At 43.8% G+C, this 17,500-nt stretch overlaps 2 protein-coding genes across 1 annotated transcript in view; one reads left to right on the forward strand and one right to left on the reverse strand.

The window, feature by feature from the left end:
• Positions 1-17,500, reverse strand: part of LOC122871907 (NLR family CARD domain-containing protein 3-like) — a 752,187-nt gene that overhangs the window by 51,801 nt on the left and 682,886 nt on the right.
• LOC122871905 (NACHT, LRR and PYD domains-containing protein 3-like) overlaps positions 4,030-17,500 on the forward strand; it is a 35,547-nt gene continuing 22,076 nt past the window's right edge. Inside the window, exons 1-4 of the mRNA XM_044187482.1 lie at positions 4,030-4,572; positions 4,685-4,819; positions 7,206-7,284; positions 7,447-9,413. Coding sequence (XP_044043417.1) covers positions 4,484-4,572; positions 4,685-4,819; positions 7,206-7,284; positions 7,447-9,413 — 2,270 coding nt within the window. The 5' untranslated portion in view covers positions 4,030-4,483. The remainder of the gene's footprint in view (positions 4,573-4,684; positions 4,820-7,205; positions 7,285-7,446; positions 9,414-17,500) is intronic.

A 17,500-nucleotide genomic window follows, 5' to 3' on the forward strand; every position in this document is an offset into this window, starting at 1 on the left:
TTCTGGACTCAAATCTGTAAAAATATCTATTCCATGACTAAAAATGCCAACCTTCAGCTCATACAGTATACACTCTTCATAGAACACACTACACTGTCCGGACACATATATCCACGCCACGTGGCACCGCCCGCCCATTAAACACTTTGGAAAGACGTCACTGAATCCCTGTCCCGCCTCCTGGGCTGCCGCGTCCCATTACCCCCCTTACTCTGTCTCCTGGGTGATCTATCAGCTCTGTCAGGAAATAACTAACAAAAGGAAGCTCCTCGTGGCCTTAGCCATCGGAAAAAAACTGTCTTCTTCAACTGGAAATCCCGAAACACTATTCACATAACGCATTGGAAAAATCTGCGCACAGACTACATCTCCCGAGAATATTTTTGACCTCATTACAACTGTATATTGGAACCACAACACTCCAGATCAGACCTCTTTCAACTATTACCAATCTGACACACTCATCCTAATTATGTATTCATTTATTATTATACACATTTATACAAGGTTTTAGTAATATTATGAGTATTTTCATTATTATTATAATTAGACATTATTGTTATTATTAATATTATCTATCATAGACACATTGAGCAGTAACAAGATGATGTTGATGGGATGATATTTTGCTTGATATAAGGACGGTAACGGTATAATGAATATCTTTAATAATTAAAACAAATGTAATATATATTTAAAATATATAAATGACTGAAGACACAACTAAAGGAGTCCTGGATGAAGACCGGCTGTAAAATAAATCAGAGAAGTTTATCATTTCACTTTCTCTGCAGGGGGGATGTTCGCGTTGCGACGCCCCTCACGCCGTCTTGCAGGCTGTCCTTGCTGACAGCTGATGACATCCACCCTGCATCATCTTGTTTTGGTTTCCACCGTCAGCACCTCCATAACACATCAGACACACATCCACTGCTTTCACTGCTGATGCTGCTGACCTGCACCCTGTTGTTTGTTTACTGTTAGTTTTAATAAAGTTATATTTGTTGAAGTAAATCTCTTGTGTGGACTATTTACTGTGTTACTTCCTGTATGTGGTGCAGAGCTACATGTATATTTACACACAGTTGTTACAGATGGAGGTGGGGAAGGAAATAAGCAGCCACCTTTACTTTCTAATGTGTTGAGAAATACTTTCCTTCTGGTTTCACCTCAGAGACTGACTGTTGTTACAAACTCAGTTTGTATGTGGAAGTGAAGACACCAGCTGAAGAGCTTTGTCTGTTAACTGAAGCAATACTTGGTGTTTGTGCTTTCAGTACGTACAGTACGATTGTACATAAAACAACCCAGTTTTAGGGCTAATGTGTCGGTGGAGTATTAAATGTAGTATTGAGGTCGTAGTCGTCCTGCCTTTAGTTCTCTACAGCAGAGCTTCTCAGACTGTTTGACACCACGGCGCCCCTCCATGCTGCAGGTTCAGGCTCCATCGCTGTGCAGATTCACACAGAAACATTCAGCTCAGAAGAAACAATGAAGAAAAGTTAAGGACGCTGGTTGGTTAAATGCATTTCTTTTGTTCTGTTCAGAAGTCAAATGAGCAACATTTTAGGTTTTCACAGATAAACAACGCATGACATCCCGCATTATCTCATCACTTGAAGTCTTCCATGTGTTTGTTTTGTCTTCAGGTGTCTCTGGATCTTATTTCCATTCTCGAGCCAGACGATGCGTTCAGGTGTCTCCATAAAAACCCGTGAGCCGAGGCGTTCTCACTGTACAATCCAATGTGACTCTTTGGGTCGTCTCAGTCTGTGTTGAGGGCTCAGATGTTTCTGTTCACAGCCTGGCGGACCTTCACCACATGTTCTGCTCCTTCCAGAACTTTGGATCGGAAGCCGCTGAGATTCCCAATCAATATCTGATCAATCGCTGAGGCAGCAGCTCCACCAGATACAACCCAGATCTGATTCTTCACCTTCATGGATTCAGGAAGTTTGTGTTTTATGAGGGAAGAAAAGATTGATGTGTGAGGTTCAGCTGCTGACTTTGATCACATGTGGCTTAAAGTAAAGCTTCGTGTTGAACAGCCGTGCTGCCTCTGTGGACTTTGGGCTCCTCGTCAGGGTTCAGCTTTTTTGTCTTTCTACAACACAGTGAAACAAACGGTCTTTGAGTGTCCTCTGGGCTCTGCAGCTCATCTCAGCGACATCACTGACGCTCTGTAGGTGGAACCACTGATGTTCTGGGTGGTTTTAATCACCCGCTGCAGAGTCCTCCGGTCCTGGACCGTCCACATCTCACGCCGGTTCTGCCCCTCTGTTTCTGTCTCCAGCCCCTTCTCACTTCCCCCAGGCCCACCAAGCATTTCTGAGGAACTCTGCAGACCTGCCATCCATCAACCAGATGCCCCCAGACTGTCCCACCTGACTCCTACATCCACCTGCTCACCTGCTCCTCATTCCCCAGGTACCCCACAGTGTTGAACCTGAACCTGATCCTTTACCGAATCTGTACTTGCTGCCTGCACTTTTTCCTGTTCACCTGTTGGATTGTCAGTTGCTTCTGTTTGGACTTGCTGCCCCCTAAGCTTTTGTATCTTCATTTTCCCAACAAGTCCCTGAACTGGGACCTGGTTTACCACGACAGGTTCTCTGTGATGCTGATTCCAGGAGCCTGAAAGTGTCCACCTGCTCACCTGCTCCTCATTCCCCAGGTACCCCCACAGTGTTGAACCTGATCCTGATCCTGAACCAGTACCACGACAGGTTCTCTGTGATGCTGATTCCAGGAGCCTGAAAGTGTCCACCTGCTCCACCTCAGCTCCACTGATGGAGACAGTGTGAGTCTTGTTGCTCCTAAAATCTCCGTCAGCTGCTTGGTTCTGCTGACGCTGAGCAGCAGGTTGCTCTCTGAGCTCCACCTGCACCAGGTTCATTTCCTCCCGAGTCCGGGAGTCTGAACCTGGTGCACTTCGTCTTGAGGAAGGCCTCCTGAGTCTGCTTCTCCTGCTGCATGCTGGGAAGCTTCCCTACTCGCCTAACAACGTGAACTCACACAAAACTCCAGTTTGTCGTCTGATATGAAGTTTAACGTGTTGAGTTCAAAGAGTCAGACTGCAGCAGAAATCACTGCTTTTAGTCTCTTTAGGAAAAATCTACATTGAAGAAAAGGACTGTTTCACTTTTCTTTGATAAAACCAGATTTAAACTGACCGACTAAGTTACCATAGTAACCAACACTCAGTTAAAACTCACAAAGCTGCTTTCAAGTGAGCATGTCCTCAGCTCCCAGCTCTTTTATCTTCATGTGCTCATTAAACAGCGACTTCATCTCAACTTATTAACAGATATAGTTAATGTTTAACAGTCACGCGCCTCTCTGGGTGTTTCCTGTTCAAAGTTCAGTTTGACTTTCTCTGAACGTCGTGTCGCAGATAGTTTTCTCCTCTGAAGCTGCAGCTGAAGGTAATGTAACCCGTCTGAAGTGTTTAACTCGTTAACACAAGCTAAGTATGTAAGTCAGCTTGTTTTTTATTATTATTAAATAAATACATTATGAAACTATGATTAATTAATAATCAATTCATTATAAATGATGTCAGTTTGAACTTAAACATGATCAATAATCAAATCAAAGAGATTTCCTTTAAATGAATGTTGTAATATTTTCTGGAAGGGCTTCATTGAGCCTGCCAGTCTTTTATTTTGGAAGGATCTGTGTGCGCGTGTGACCTCCAGTCGTTGAAAGTAACTGAGTACATTTCAGTACAATCTTGAAGTACTTGTACTTTCCTTGAATATTTCTGCTGCTTTATACTTCTGCTCTGTATCTGCCTATATTTGACTGTTTACTTCACTGCGTGTTGTTACTTTTCAGATTCAGATTCACTATTAAACATTCAACTTCCTCAAAGTGTATAAAACAGTTCAAAGTGGCTCCACCTCAGCCAGCTACAACACAGAGTTGTAGTTACACATCAGTGACACAATAATAAAGTAATAATATAACAGTGACAGCAGCCGTTCAGATACACTTTGGTCTCAGAGATGAAGTAGAATATTAGTTGCTGCCACATTAGTTTGTCTGAAGTTCAGCTTCGCCTCTGTGGACTTTGGGCTCCTTATCGAGGTTGAAGGTTCAGCTTTATTGTCTTTATACAACACAGGATGGCACAATACAATACAGCTGTAGCTCCTCCACACTGCACACACAGAACAGGTCTGAACAAATATTCACAATATTTTAAATCTGCACTTCACTGCAGCTTCATGACGCCATCTAGTGGCCTGATAGTAGAAGTCCAGCAGCTGATGGCAGCTTCCTCTGCCTCACTGCTGTCTGACTGCATTCAGCTGACACTGATATGAAACAGAAAGTAACAGCCAATCACTGGAGGAGCAGCTGATCTTCTTACAGGAGAAATGATGGAAAGGAGGATTTCAGTTGATGTGCAGATGAAGGATTTGTGTTTCCTCTCCAGATCAAAGTGTGTGTGAGCTGATGTGGATGTGAGTTCAGCAGCATGAATCAGTGTGAGGACAGAGAGGAGGGAGCCCCTCCCTCTAAAACCAGTCTGTGTGGGGAACATGGCAGCCAGACCAGAGCTCAGAGGTGAGATGAGGATCTCTAACTGTCCATGACTCTTCTCCATGTCAGAGCTCAGCACTCAGATCACTGCACCATCATTATTCACACTCAAAGCTCTGTGTGTGTTGTGTTCAAGGCCAGAGCAGCAGAGACCAGACTCTGCTGGACCTGGACCTGGACCTGGACCTGAGCCCAGCTGTGTGTCCTTCAAGAGTGACTACTCAATGGGTCGCCTCATTGATTTTAAACGAGGACATGTCTCTGACAGACAGTAAGTAGTTGTCAGCATTCAAAGTGTTGGACAGTCTGACCTAAAATGTTCATATTTCCCTCCTCATGTTGCTCACTGCTGATGTTTGTCCTCATTAAGTCCAGTCTGACCAGTTGTCCTTATAATGTTCCTGTTCTCCTAGAGTGATGATGATGAAGGTCAGAGGAAGATTAGTATTAAAGGACAGGTTCACGTGTTTTCCAGTCTGTCCCTAAACAACACTGGACGTGCCCACATGTACACTGACCTGAAAAAGAGTTGTTGGTGGCTGGAACTGGTCCTCCTGTGCACACTGGCCCCTGAACAGATCTCTTCCTCATGTGATTTCAGTGGAAGTGGTGGAGGACAGAATCCACAGTCCTGGTTCTGTGGAAAAACACATTGTAAAGTTCAGCTGAGGATAATATGAGGCTTCAGCAGTCTGACTTACACAAATCAAGTGGGGATCTTCCAAAGTGTCTTTAGTCTGAAACTGCTCTTTGAATTTTGTCTAAAAAGCTTCACCTACCAAAGTCTGTAAATAACAGTCAGGATATTTGTGGAGAGTCTAGTAATGCAAACGTTAGAATACAGGCCAACAGTGTAAGCTGCTGCTGACGGACCCCACAGTTCAGTTTGTTATCTGTCAGTAACAGTAAAATCTGCTCAGAGATCAGGACATTTAGTCCTGCTTTGGTCCAATATTTTATAGGAAAATGAAGCGATGATACACAGACTGAAATCATTCAGCTTCATGTTTTATTGAACTTTGGTGTGTTGATCCTTTTCTTGCTGATAGCTGCTAGTTTCTCCAGCAGCTTCTGAGTCTGAAGACTAAAAAGTGATTTTCCATCCCTGTTGAACAGGATCTATGGGAGACCAGCTTCTTATTTCCCTCCTCATGTTGTTGATACAAGAATTCAAAACTTCAAAACAAAACTAGTATAAAGAACGACATTCGATACCACGGCAAAAATATGCAGAAGTCCTATTCACGCAAAATAGGTAATATATATATATATATACACTCATAATGATATTAATAGTAATTAACATTAGGAATAAGGTAGTTGTATTTATCATTTTTACAACACAGGGTTGTACGAGATTTGCTTTATTATTTCTATTCATGAATGTTTTCCGTCACTTGTAGGCCGACACATTGTTTATGTCATATTAGTTCTTTGTTTCTCTAATGTTGCTTCAGTTGTAAACACAGTAGGTACAGTGGTCTCTGTGGGTTTCCCCTTATAAATACATACAGTGGACAGTTAGGAGAAGCAGACAGGACCAGCACGGGAGCTAAGCAATGCACTGCTGTGGACGGGAGCCGAAACTAAACGGATTTCAGCCCCCTAAAAGAAAACCCACCTAAATAAATATCAGTTTAAGTGTACGCTGTATTTAGAATATTTTCACCGCCTTACCTTGCCGTCAGACAGACCTTTCCTACGGGAACCTGAAGCCTTAGATCATCAACCATAGCAACTATAACCATCGCAGAGAGTCTGAGGAAACACAGCTGCTTTCTTATTGATGCTGCTGATGGAAGAACTCAGATGTCTGAGTGCTGGCAATCAGACAGCAGCTCAGTTTGCTTTGTTTCCTACAACATGAGAGAACTGTTTCTACATTGATTCACTCTGCAGAGCCTTTAAGAAACGTTGTGTTTCAGTGGTGGAAAACAGTTCTGCTGGATGGCCGGACAAAAGATCTCCAGTTTTTAAACCTTTACTGACTTATATGGAAGTTCTCTGAGCACCAATGTTCTCTTTCAGCAGCAGCTGCCTCACACTCACACAGTCAAACACATTCCCAGTGGGAGCTGCCCAGTACAACCAGTCTGATACAACCAGACACTGAGCAGCAACACTGGAGGGCCTTTGCTCAGGTGATGTTAGCAGTGTACACTGAGGGAGAGTCAAGTTTTAGTCACTCACACACAGAGTCACGAGTCGATCTTCAATCAGGCGAGATTTAATATCAGCTGAGGAGTCGTACAAGGAATACTCACAGATCCAAGAAAAGCTGAATGTATATATACACCATTCTAGACACTGACCTTTAACCTTAGTTGGGGCCCTTCTTGGTTACCTTCAAAATATATTTATCTTACTTTCCTGGACAACAAAGACACATCTGGAAACTCTTTACGTTACCTCATAACATGTCATTCCTAACCCTTCCAATTGAGATATTGTAAATAAACATACTCTAAACTATAACACATGCAACTTCAACATGGATTGACCGATGTTCAACCTAACAATGACCAACACTTTAATGTCAGGGGAAACCGTCTGATTCAATGTTGTAATCAACACTTTAACTCAACGGACCTTCAGCTTGTGTTTGTCTCTGTGTGGACAGACATCATGTGAGCTAATTCTTCATGATTCCTCCACAGAGTCGACCAGGAGAGCTCAGAGGTTCCCAGTGGTCAGTCTGCCCAGCAGCATCAAACACACCTGGACTCCATATTTATGGTCTGTACAAGTACAACAACTACTTTTACATCTCTTCTGGTCACAATAATCTCCACGCTGCACTTTTCAGACCAGTGGATTGTCAGTCTGTCCAACATGGATCTGATGTTTGGTTCCATGATTTTAGTTTGATTGTTTCATTCATATAATATTCTGTTCCAGCTGCTGGAGGAGAACATTGTCACTTTTGTGAAGAACGAGCTGAAGAAGATGCAGAAGGTTCTGAGTTCAGATTACCCAGAATGCTTAGAGAGTCAGAGGGAGGATGAGGAGGTGTTGGACGGTGAGGAGGAAGAGCAGAGGAGGAGCAGCAGAGAGGCATTTCTGAAGATCACACTGCACTTCCAGCTTAACCTCAAATCTAACCTAAAGGAGAAGTTCCAGTGTGTGTTTGAGGGGATCGCTAAAGCAGGAAACCCAACCCTTCTGAACCAGATCTACACAGAGCTCTACATCACAGAGGGAGGGACTGCAGAGGTCAACGATGAACATGAGGTCAGACAGATTGAAACAGCATCCAGGAAACCAGACAGACCAAAAACAACAATCAGACAAGAAGACATCTTTAAACCCTCACCTGGAAGTGAGGAACCAATCAGAACAGTGATGACAAAGGGAGTGGCTGGCATTGGGAAAACAGTCTTAACACAGAAGTTCACTCTGGACTGGGCTGAAGACAAAGCCAACCAGGACATACACTTCATATTTCCATTCACTTTCAGAGAGCTGAATGTGCTGAAACAGAAAAAGTACAGCTTGGTGGAACTTGTTCATCACTTCTTTACTGAAACCAAAGAAGCAGGAATCTGCAGGTTTGAAGAGTTCCAGGTTGTGTTCATCTTCGACGGCCTGGATGAGTGTCGACTTCCTCTGGACTTCCACAACAATGAGATACTGACTGATGTTACAGAGTCCACCTCAGTGGACGTGCTGCTGACAAACCTCATCAGGGGGAAACTGCTTCCCTCTGCTCGCCTCTGGATAACCACACGACCTGCAGCAGCCAATCAGATCCCTCCTGTGTGTGTTGACATGGCGACAGAGGTCAGAGGATTTAATGACGAACACAAGGAGGAGTACTTCAGGAAGAGATTCACAGATGAGAAGCAGGCCAGCAGAATCATCTCCCACATCAAGACATCACGAAGCCTCCACATCATGTGCCACATCCCAGTCTTCTGCTGGATCACTGCTACAGTTCTGGAGGACGTGTTGAAGACCAGAGAGGGAGGAGAGCTGCCCAGGACCCTGACTGAGATGTACATCCACTTCCTGGTGGTTCAGTCCAAACTGAAGAACATCAAGTATGATGGAGGAGCTGAGACAGATCCACACTGGAATCCAGAGAGCAGGAAGATGATTGAGTCTCTGGGAAAACTGGCTTTTGAGCAGCTGCAGAAAGGCAACCTGATCTTCTATGAATCAGACCTGACAGAGTGTGGCATCGATATCAGAGCAGCCTCAGTGTACTCAGGAGTGTTCACACAGATCTTTAGAGAGGAGAGAGGACTGTACCAGGACAAGGTGTTCTGCTTCGTCCATCTGAGCGTTCAGGAGTTTCTGGCTGCTCTTCATGTCAATCTGATGTTCATCAACTCTGGTGTCAATCTGCTGTCAGAAGAGCAAACAACTCCCCAGAAGTCTGAAACAAGAAAAGATGAATCTGCAGAGACACAGTTCTACCAGAGTGCTGTGGACCAGGCCTTACAGAGTCCAAATGGACACCTGGATTTGTTCCTCCGATTCCTCCTGGGACTTTCACTGCAGACCAATCAGACTCTCCTACGAGGCCTGCTGACACAGACAGGAAGTGGTTCACAGACCGATCAGGAAACAGTCCAGTACATCAAGAAGAAGATTGAGGAGAACCCCCCTCCAGAAAGAAGCATCAATCTGTTCCACTGTCTCAATGAGCTAAAGGACCGTTCTTTAGTGGAAGAGATCCAACAGTACTTAAGATCTGGTAGCCTCTCCACAGACAAACTGTCTCCTGCTCAGTGGTCAGCTCTGGTCTTCATCTTACTGTCATCAGAAAAAGATCTGGACGTGTTTGACCTGAAGAAATACTCAGCTTCAGAGGAGGCTCTCCTGAGGCTGCTGCCAGTGGTCAAAGCCTCCAAAAAAGCTCTGTAAGTGTGTGGAAATGTTGTTCATTTCAGAATGCGTTAAATGTGCTGTTTTTGATTCAAAGGGAACTATTTTCTCTTTTTCTGCTTATTTCCTCTTCAGACTGAGTGGCTGTAACCTCTCAGAGAGAAGCTGTGAAGCTCTGTCCTCAGTTCTCAGCTCCCAGTCCTCGAGTCTGAGAGATCTGGACCTGAGTAACAACAACCTGCAGGATTCAGGATTGAAGCTGCTCTCTGCTGGACTGGAGAGTCCGCACTGTACACTGGAAACTCTCAGGTCAGATAAAACCATCTGGTTTTAAAAGAAAACATAAAAACAAGAAAAACATCTTTAATTAAGTAAAAGACAGTTTAAAGAAAATGAAAACTAGTAAAATCAGGAAAGGCTCTCTGATTAACGTATGTTATAAGAAGGGACCTAAAAGAGATCACTGACTCAGCCGACCTGATTTCCTCTGGCCGGCTGTTCCAGATCCTCGGGGCCTGACTGCAAACGCTCGGTCCCCTTTAGTTTTGTCAGAACTTTTTTTTATCTATTTAAACCTGACGACCACAGGACAGGACTTTAAGATGATACATTCAAGTGTATTTCTCAAAATGTTGAACTGTTCCTTTATCAGTGTAGAACAATTGTATGTAATTTAGTATATGAAATAATAATATATGAAATTTGCAGACACTGAGTCGCTCTTCTAGTTCTTGGGAACTTCTGGGACTTTGATATTAAAAGATTTACACACGAAAGAGTCATGACGACTTCTCCCAGATATATGGTAATTTATTCACCATATTTACACTGATAACGAACTCAGAGAGAAGATAAAGATAACACATGATGCACAGTCACATATGGGATATGAGGAGAACATAAACGATTAAAGCTACGTTGGTTTGTTTAGTCAAAACATTTTGATTTTTAATGATGTTGCATTATATAATAATAGTATAAAAACACTAAAAATCTGGTTAACTGGGAACTGGCCCGCTGCAGGGAGTCCGGTCAGTACTTAACCAGAGATGTCTGACGATCCAGGAATGTTTGTTGAGAAACCTGATGAATGACAAATTGAACATGAAGTTGAATGTGGTTCTGAAATATAAGCAAATAATAAAGAAAGTACATTAATAGGCATCAGTATAATTACACAATTACACAGGCCGCAGTCTATCAGTGTACGTAGAATTTACATTGCTCTACAGGCAACAGATCTGCATTTGACCATCAATGTTACCACTAGCATTATTTACCGAAGCTGTTGTGGCCGCCAGCGTACAGAACAATATAAACAAGAGTTCCCTTCATTTCCATTCATAAAGGCTGAGGTAGAACTGGCATAGACGGCATGCTAACATAATCCAGATAGCCAGGCATTAGACCCGGGACAGCTACGGAATAAGTAGGACTTACGTTTTGGGCTGCACACTGAACTTCAACCAGTCAGAAAACGGGGAAACAGAAGAGTAAACAGCCTTTCACAGCTGCTGCCGTCCTTCTCTTCAGCTACCTGGCGCAGGTGATGAGTGGGAGGGCCCGGCCTGGCTGACTCTTGACTCTGATTGGTCAGAGTGTGTTCCGGCCTTTTCTACAAACAGCGACTCGCTTAACTGTCGTGAAAACATGTCGGCCAATCTCAGGCTCTGAAATAATAATAATTCTGGCGGATTGTTCAGAGGCGTGGACTGTGAAGGTACTCCACCTGTTAGGGACATTTACATATTATCACACAATGTTAATGATGTAAATGCACAGATTGTGTAGATGTGGATGAGAGCGTGCGTAAAGAGTGCAGCGCATGCGCAACTGAGTGCGATGCGTGTGCGCGTGTGTGCGTGTGTGTGCGAGCGTGTGTGTGTGCGTGCGTGCGCGAGTATGAGGTGCGTGCTTTGTGAGTGCAGGAGAGTGTGCGTGTGCAGGTGTGTGCGTGACTCGTGGTGTTTTTTGTGCGTGTCTAGGTTTCGAGTGCGTGCATGCGTGTGCGTGTGTCTCAGCGCGTGTTTCAGTGTGCGCGAGGTGGGAGAGTGTGAGATGGCGCGCGCGGAGCAAGAGAGCGATGATGCGCGTGCGCGCGTGAGAGTGCGGTGTGCGTGCGCGGTACGCGCGCGTGTGAGTGCGCGGGCAGTGCGTGAGATGCGCGCGGAGAGCGTACGTGCGGTGTGAGTGCAAGGTGCGACGCGTGCGCGAGGTGCAGTGTGTACGTGCGTACGTGGCGCGATGCGAGTGTGCGCGTGCGCGCGTGCGCAACGCTATGCGGCACGATACGCATGAGGCCCAGCAGCACGCGCGCGCGCGTGCGTGTGCGATGCGCGCGTGCGCGCAGCACGCGCGGGTACGTGCGCGATGATGCGTGCGCGCCGCCAGCGCGGGTGGAGCGTGAGTGTAATCGAGTGTGCGTGCGGAGCGTGCGTGCGTGTGCGGTGCAAAGTGACGTGCGTACGTGTGCGAGTGGGAGCGTGCGTGCGTGAGAGCGTGAGTGTGTGTATGTGTGTGAGTGTGTGTGTGTGTGAGTTTGATGTGTGTGTGTGTGTGAGTGTGTGAGGTGTGTGTGAGTGTGTGTGTGAGTGTGTGTGTGTGTGTGTGTGTGAGTGTGTGTGTTTGAGTGTTTGAGTGTGTGGAGTGTGTGTGTGGTGAGTGTGAGTGTGTGTGTGTGAGTTTGAGTGTCTGAGTGTGTGAGTGTGTGTGTGAGTGCGTGTTTCAGTGAGTGTAGAGTGTGTGTGTGTGTATGGATGTGTCATGTCATAGTCAGCGATGTTACTCTGTCAGCCGTCCACCCTACCAATATGTATCACAGCCTGACAACCTGCCTCTTTACATTTAGTGAATGTGCCCTAAAGTTCTTTGTGCAGCCTACACCTTTATGAAAATGTTCAGATTGTTGAGTTCTTCCAGTCCAGCAGAGGGCAGCATCATCACACTGATGAAGAGTGAAGGCGAAGTTGGGAGGTTGGCATGGACAACAAGGTTAGAGTCATCAGACTGTTAACACTCCAACATTGTTATCACTCATCTAAACACTACACTGATCTCACTCTCTGAAAAACAAGACAAACCCCTGAAGGTCGACGCTGCAGAGGAAACACAGCGGTTCTGAGTAGTTATGGGGAAACGTAAGCTTTTAAAGCACAGAATCACTGCAGAAGCAAAGTTGTGTTGAAAGTGTTTCGTTAGGATTTGCAGATTTGGTACTACAGAAGAAAGACTCAGAGACAAAACTGGTGATGTAAAGGCAGTTATTGTAAAGGGCAAAGCGGGAATGGAGATGGAGAGGGTTGAGGGAGCCGAGGAGTCGGGAGTGGCAGTGGCTGGGTGGGAGACTGAGGCAGGCTGACGGGTGGATGAATCCATTGTGGCTTGCTGGAGACATGTGGGAGTGTCAGGTGAGAGCAGGCAGGCAGGTGAGCCTGGTCTGGAAGCACAAAGACCGACTGGAATTAGCATGCTATACAAGCATGCACCCCAGTCCCCTGTGCTTTTGTTTTTTCAAACTGTGTTGTTTTTTGTTTTATTCTGCGTTTGCTTGCTGCAAAATGCTTAGGGTTTCAAAACACCCAAGACCCAGCACAATTCACTCACTCATTTTCAGCCACTCATAATTCAAAACAAAGGTGTATCTTGATAAGCAAAAACAATTCAATTTGTTCATAACACAACTATTTGCAGACCCAGAAGGACGCTTTTATTATCATAAACATAACAATTAATAATAACATTTTACGTTCAAATTAGATAACCTGTCTTTTTCCACACTTTGCTTTCTTCCATTTCAAATTTTTTCAACGGCCGTAATTATATAGGAGGCGATTTTCTACATCACCATTGACCAATCCACTGACACAATAACACAGTCCATGAGAGATTTTGGCCTTGGCTTATGGTTGGAGTACACAGCATCCAACTGACAGAGAATATACATTTTACCTCACAGGTCATCAGAGCTACTCTGCATAGACTTTTTCCCAACCAGCAATTCAATCATACCAACATATGTCTGGGCATAAAATCCATGCCCATCAGCATCAGTGACCGTGCTCCAGTAACATATCTATATGGAATCCAGCTACTTCCATAAAACACATCAGTAGATGGCGCTTAACACATCACTCCTTACAGACCCAGAGTTTGACAGTTATCTTAAAGAGAGCGGACATCCTTCCTAGAAATAAACGACTCACCAAAGTTATCAGCTTTATTACTTTGGGAAACAGGCAAAGCTAGTACTAATGAGGTAAAAACCATTTCATTCTCTCGTCCATAAAAAGAAATTTCAGACTAGAAAATAAAAGAACATGAAATATTATACATGCAAATAACCCATCAGAAGTTAATATATAATGAATTAAGAAAACAAAAATTCCCAAGCAAACGAAATTATCAATAAAAAAAGCTCAATTTCTAACCCAGATTTCAAGAAACTGACCATCATAGCAACAAATCCAGCCAAATATTTGGCCAATCAGATTAAAAAGGAACAGAGAAAAAGTAACAACTGCAAACCATTATGCAAAAATCCTCAATCATCTCTGCAAGAAATAGCTAAAACCATTGATTTATACTCTACAATATCAGATTATGCAATAAACTGGAATAAATCTTCAATTCTTCCACTACATCAAACCAAATTGGATGTGGTGAGCCCAGGCATCACCCATTCCTCCTCCATGCACAGGCCATCACTGAGCTTTCTAGGCATTAGGTTTCCTCCAGACCGTCAGAGCTGACTGGGACTCAACTTCACTCTCTTTACTGAAAACATTAGAAGAAGACCCTTCACCGCTGGCACAACGTCCCGCTTTCCATCCAGGGCAGTAATAGTTTCAATCAAAAAATGACAGTACTTCCAAAAATAAACTACTTATTCTCAATGATCCCAACCCAACCTTCTCACTCTGGTTCAAATCTTTAGACTCCATCGCTACCCGATTCTACTGGAAAAATAAAACCACCACGGATAAAATTAAGCACAAATTCTTTAGGAGGATTTAGGCTAAGCACATTTTTACCATTCCTCACTAGCAAACCAATTTCAATACATATATAAATGGACCGCCCCACTCAGTCAGACATTATATGGCTAGACATGGAACAATCACTCTGTGAAAAAATCTGCAACATATCAGACATCCCGTTTCTCAGTCAGTCCATCAAACATCACCCATGCTTCCAAGCATTGACAATAGCCTCTGCTCTGACGGCCTGGTGAAGTATCATCAAATCCACGAACTCCAATCAGGCCCCATCTAAAACTCACCCCACTCTGGAACAACACCTGATTTCACAAGCAACAAAAAAACACTCGCTTTCCATAAATGGGCAGAAAAGGGCATCACACATATTCATCACATTTTTTCAGTCTAACAACTTTGTTTCCACTTTCCTGCTTAGTCCAGGAGTACGGTATTTGAGCAATCAGTTCTTGAATTATCTGCAACTCAAATCAGCTGTTTTATCCAAAATCAACAATAGAACCATCAGATCTTCACCTTCCTTCCGCATTAGCAGATTTAGTTAATATATCCTCCCAAAATATACAAAATTATAACTAATTCAAATAAACCAGAACTTTACCAACAATCAAATGGGAAGAAGACCCTTTCGATTGCTCCTGATACCGACTTCTGGACTCAAATCTGTAAAAATATTCATTCCATGACTAAAAATGCCAACCTTCAGCTCATACAGTATACACTCTTCATAGAACACACTACACTGTCCGGACACATATATTCACGCCACATGGCAATCGCCCGCCATTAAACACTTTGAAAGACGTCACTGAATCCCTGTCTCGCTCCTGGGCTGCCGCGCCCCATTACCCCTTACTTCTGTCTCTGGGTGATCTATCAGCTCTGTCCCAGAAATAACTAACAAAGGAAGCTCCTCGTGGCCTTAGCCATCGGAAAAAACTGTCTTCTTCAACTGGAAATTCCAAACACTATTCACATAACGTATTGGAAAAAATAAGGTGACAGACTACATTCTCCGAGGAATATTTTTGACCTCATTACAACTGTATATTGGAACCACAACACTCCAGATCAGACCTCTTTCAACTATTACCAATCTGACACACTCATCCTAATTATGTATTCATTTATTATTATACACATTTTAATACAAGGTTTTAGTAATATTATGAGTATTTTCATTATTATTATAATTAGACATTATTGTTATTATTAATATTATCTATCATAGACATTAACATTGAGCAGTAACAAGATGATGTTGATGGATGATATTTTGCTTGATATAAGAGACGGTAACGGTATAATGAATATCTTTAATAATTAAACAAATGTAATATATATTTAAAAATATATAAATGACTGAAAGACACAACACAAAGGAGTCCTGGATGAAGACCGGCTGTAAAATAAATCAGAGAAGTTTATCATTTCACTTTTTCTCTGCAGGGGATAGCCTAGCGCTGCGACGCCTCACGCCGTCTTGCAGGCTGTCACTTGCTGACAGCTGATGACATCCCACCCTGCATCATCTTGTTTTGGTTTCCAATCATCAGCACCTCCATAACACATCAGACATTAACACATCCACTGCTTTCACTGCTGATGCTGCTGACCTGCACCCTGTTGCTTTTGTTTACTGTTAGTTTTAATAAAGTTATATTTGTTGAAGTAAATCTCTTGTGTGGACTATTTATCGTATTTGCTTCCTCTCTGTATGTGGTGCAGAGCTACATGTATATTTACACACAGTTGTTACAGATGGAGGTGAGGAAGGAAGCAAGCAGCCACCTTTGCTTTCTAATGTGTTGAGAAATAAATACTTCCTTCTGGTTTCACCTCAGAGACTGTGACTGTTGTTACAAAACTCAGTTTGTATGTGGAAGTGGAAGACACCAGCTGAAGAGCTTTGTCTGTTAACTGGAAGCAATAATGATTATTTGTGCTTTCAGCACGTACAATACGATTATTACATAAACAACAGCAGTTTTAGGGCTATTGGGTCGGAACAGTGGAAATGTATTGTGAGGTGGTAGTGGAGTCCTTTATTTGAGTTCTCTGCAGCAGAGCTATCAGACCGTTTGACGCCATGGTGGCCTCCATGCTGCAGGTTCAGGCTCCATCGCTGTGCAGATTCACACTGAAACATTCAGCTCAGAAGAAACAATGAAAGAGAGAAAAGTTAAGGGCGGCTGATTTGGTTAAATGTACTTCTTTTGTTCTGTTTCTAGAAGTCAAATATGAGCAACATTTTTGGGATTTTTACAGATAAACAACGATGACATCCCGTGACATTATCTCCCGTCACTTGAAGTCTTCCGTAATGTGTTTGTTTTTGTCTTCAGGTGTCTCTGGATCTTACTTCCATTCAGGAGGCCAGATCGATGCGTTCAGGTGTCTCCATAAGTACGGCCGAGAGCCGAGGCGCTCTCACTGTACAAACCAATGTATTGATGACTCTTTGGGGTAAATCTCAGTCTGTGCTGAGAGCTCAGATGTTTCTGTTCACAGCCGCAAAGCGGACCTTCGCACCATGCCCTGCTCCTTCCCAGAACTTTGAATCGGAAGCCGCTTGGGAATTCCCAATCAATATCTGATCAATCGCTGAGGCAGCTTGGCTCCACCAGATACAACCCATAGATCTGATTCTTCACCCTTCATGGATTCAGGAAGTTTTGTGTTTTTATGAGGGAAGAAAAGATTTGATGCGTGATGTTCGGCTGCTGACTTTGGATCACATGTGACTTAAAGTAAAGCTTCATGTTGAACAATAGTGCTGCCTCTCTATTGGACTTTATGGCTCCATAGATCAGGGTTCAAGCTTTTTGTCTTTCACAACACAGTGAAACAAACGGCCTTGAGTGTCCTGGGCTCCTGCAGCTCATCTCAAAGGACATCACTGACGCCTGTAGGTGGGAACCACTGATGTTCTGGGTGGGTTTTAATCACCCGCTGCAGGAGTCCTCCGGTCCTGGACCGTCCAGCATCTCACGCCGGGCCCTTGCCCTCTGTTTCTGTCTCCAGCCCCTTCTCACTTCCCCAGCCCACCAAGCATTTCTGAGGAACTCTGCAGACCTGCCATCCATCAACCATATGCCCCTAGACCGTCCCACCTGACCTCTAAGATC

The sequence above is a fragment of the Siniperca chuatsi genome, linkage group LG24, assembly GCF_020085105.1.
Source record: "Siniperca chuatsi isolate FFG_IHB_CAS linkage group LG24, ASM2008510v1, whole genome shotgun sequence".
NCBI lineage: Eukaryota > Metazoa > Chordata > Actinopteri > Centrarchiformes > Sinipercidae > Siniperca > Siniperca chuatsi.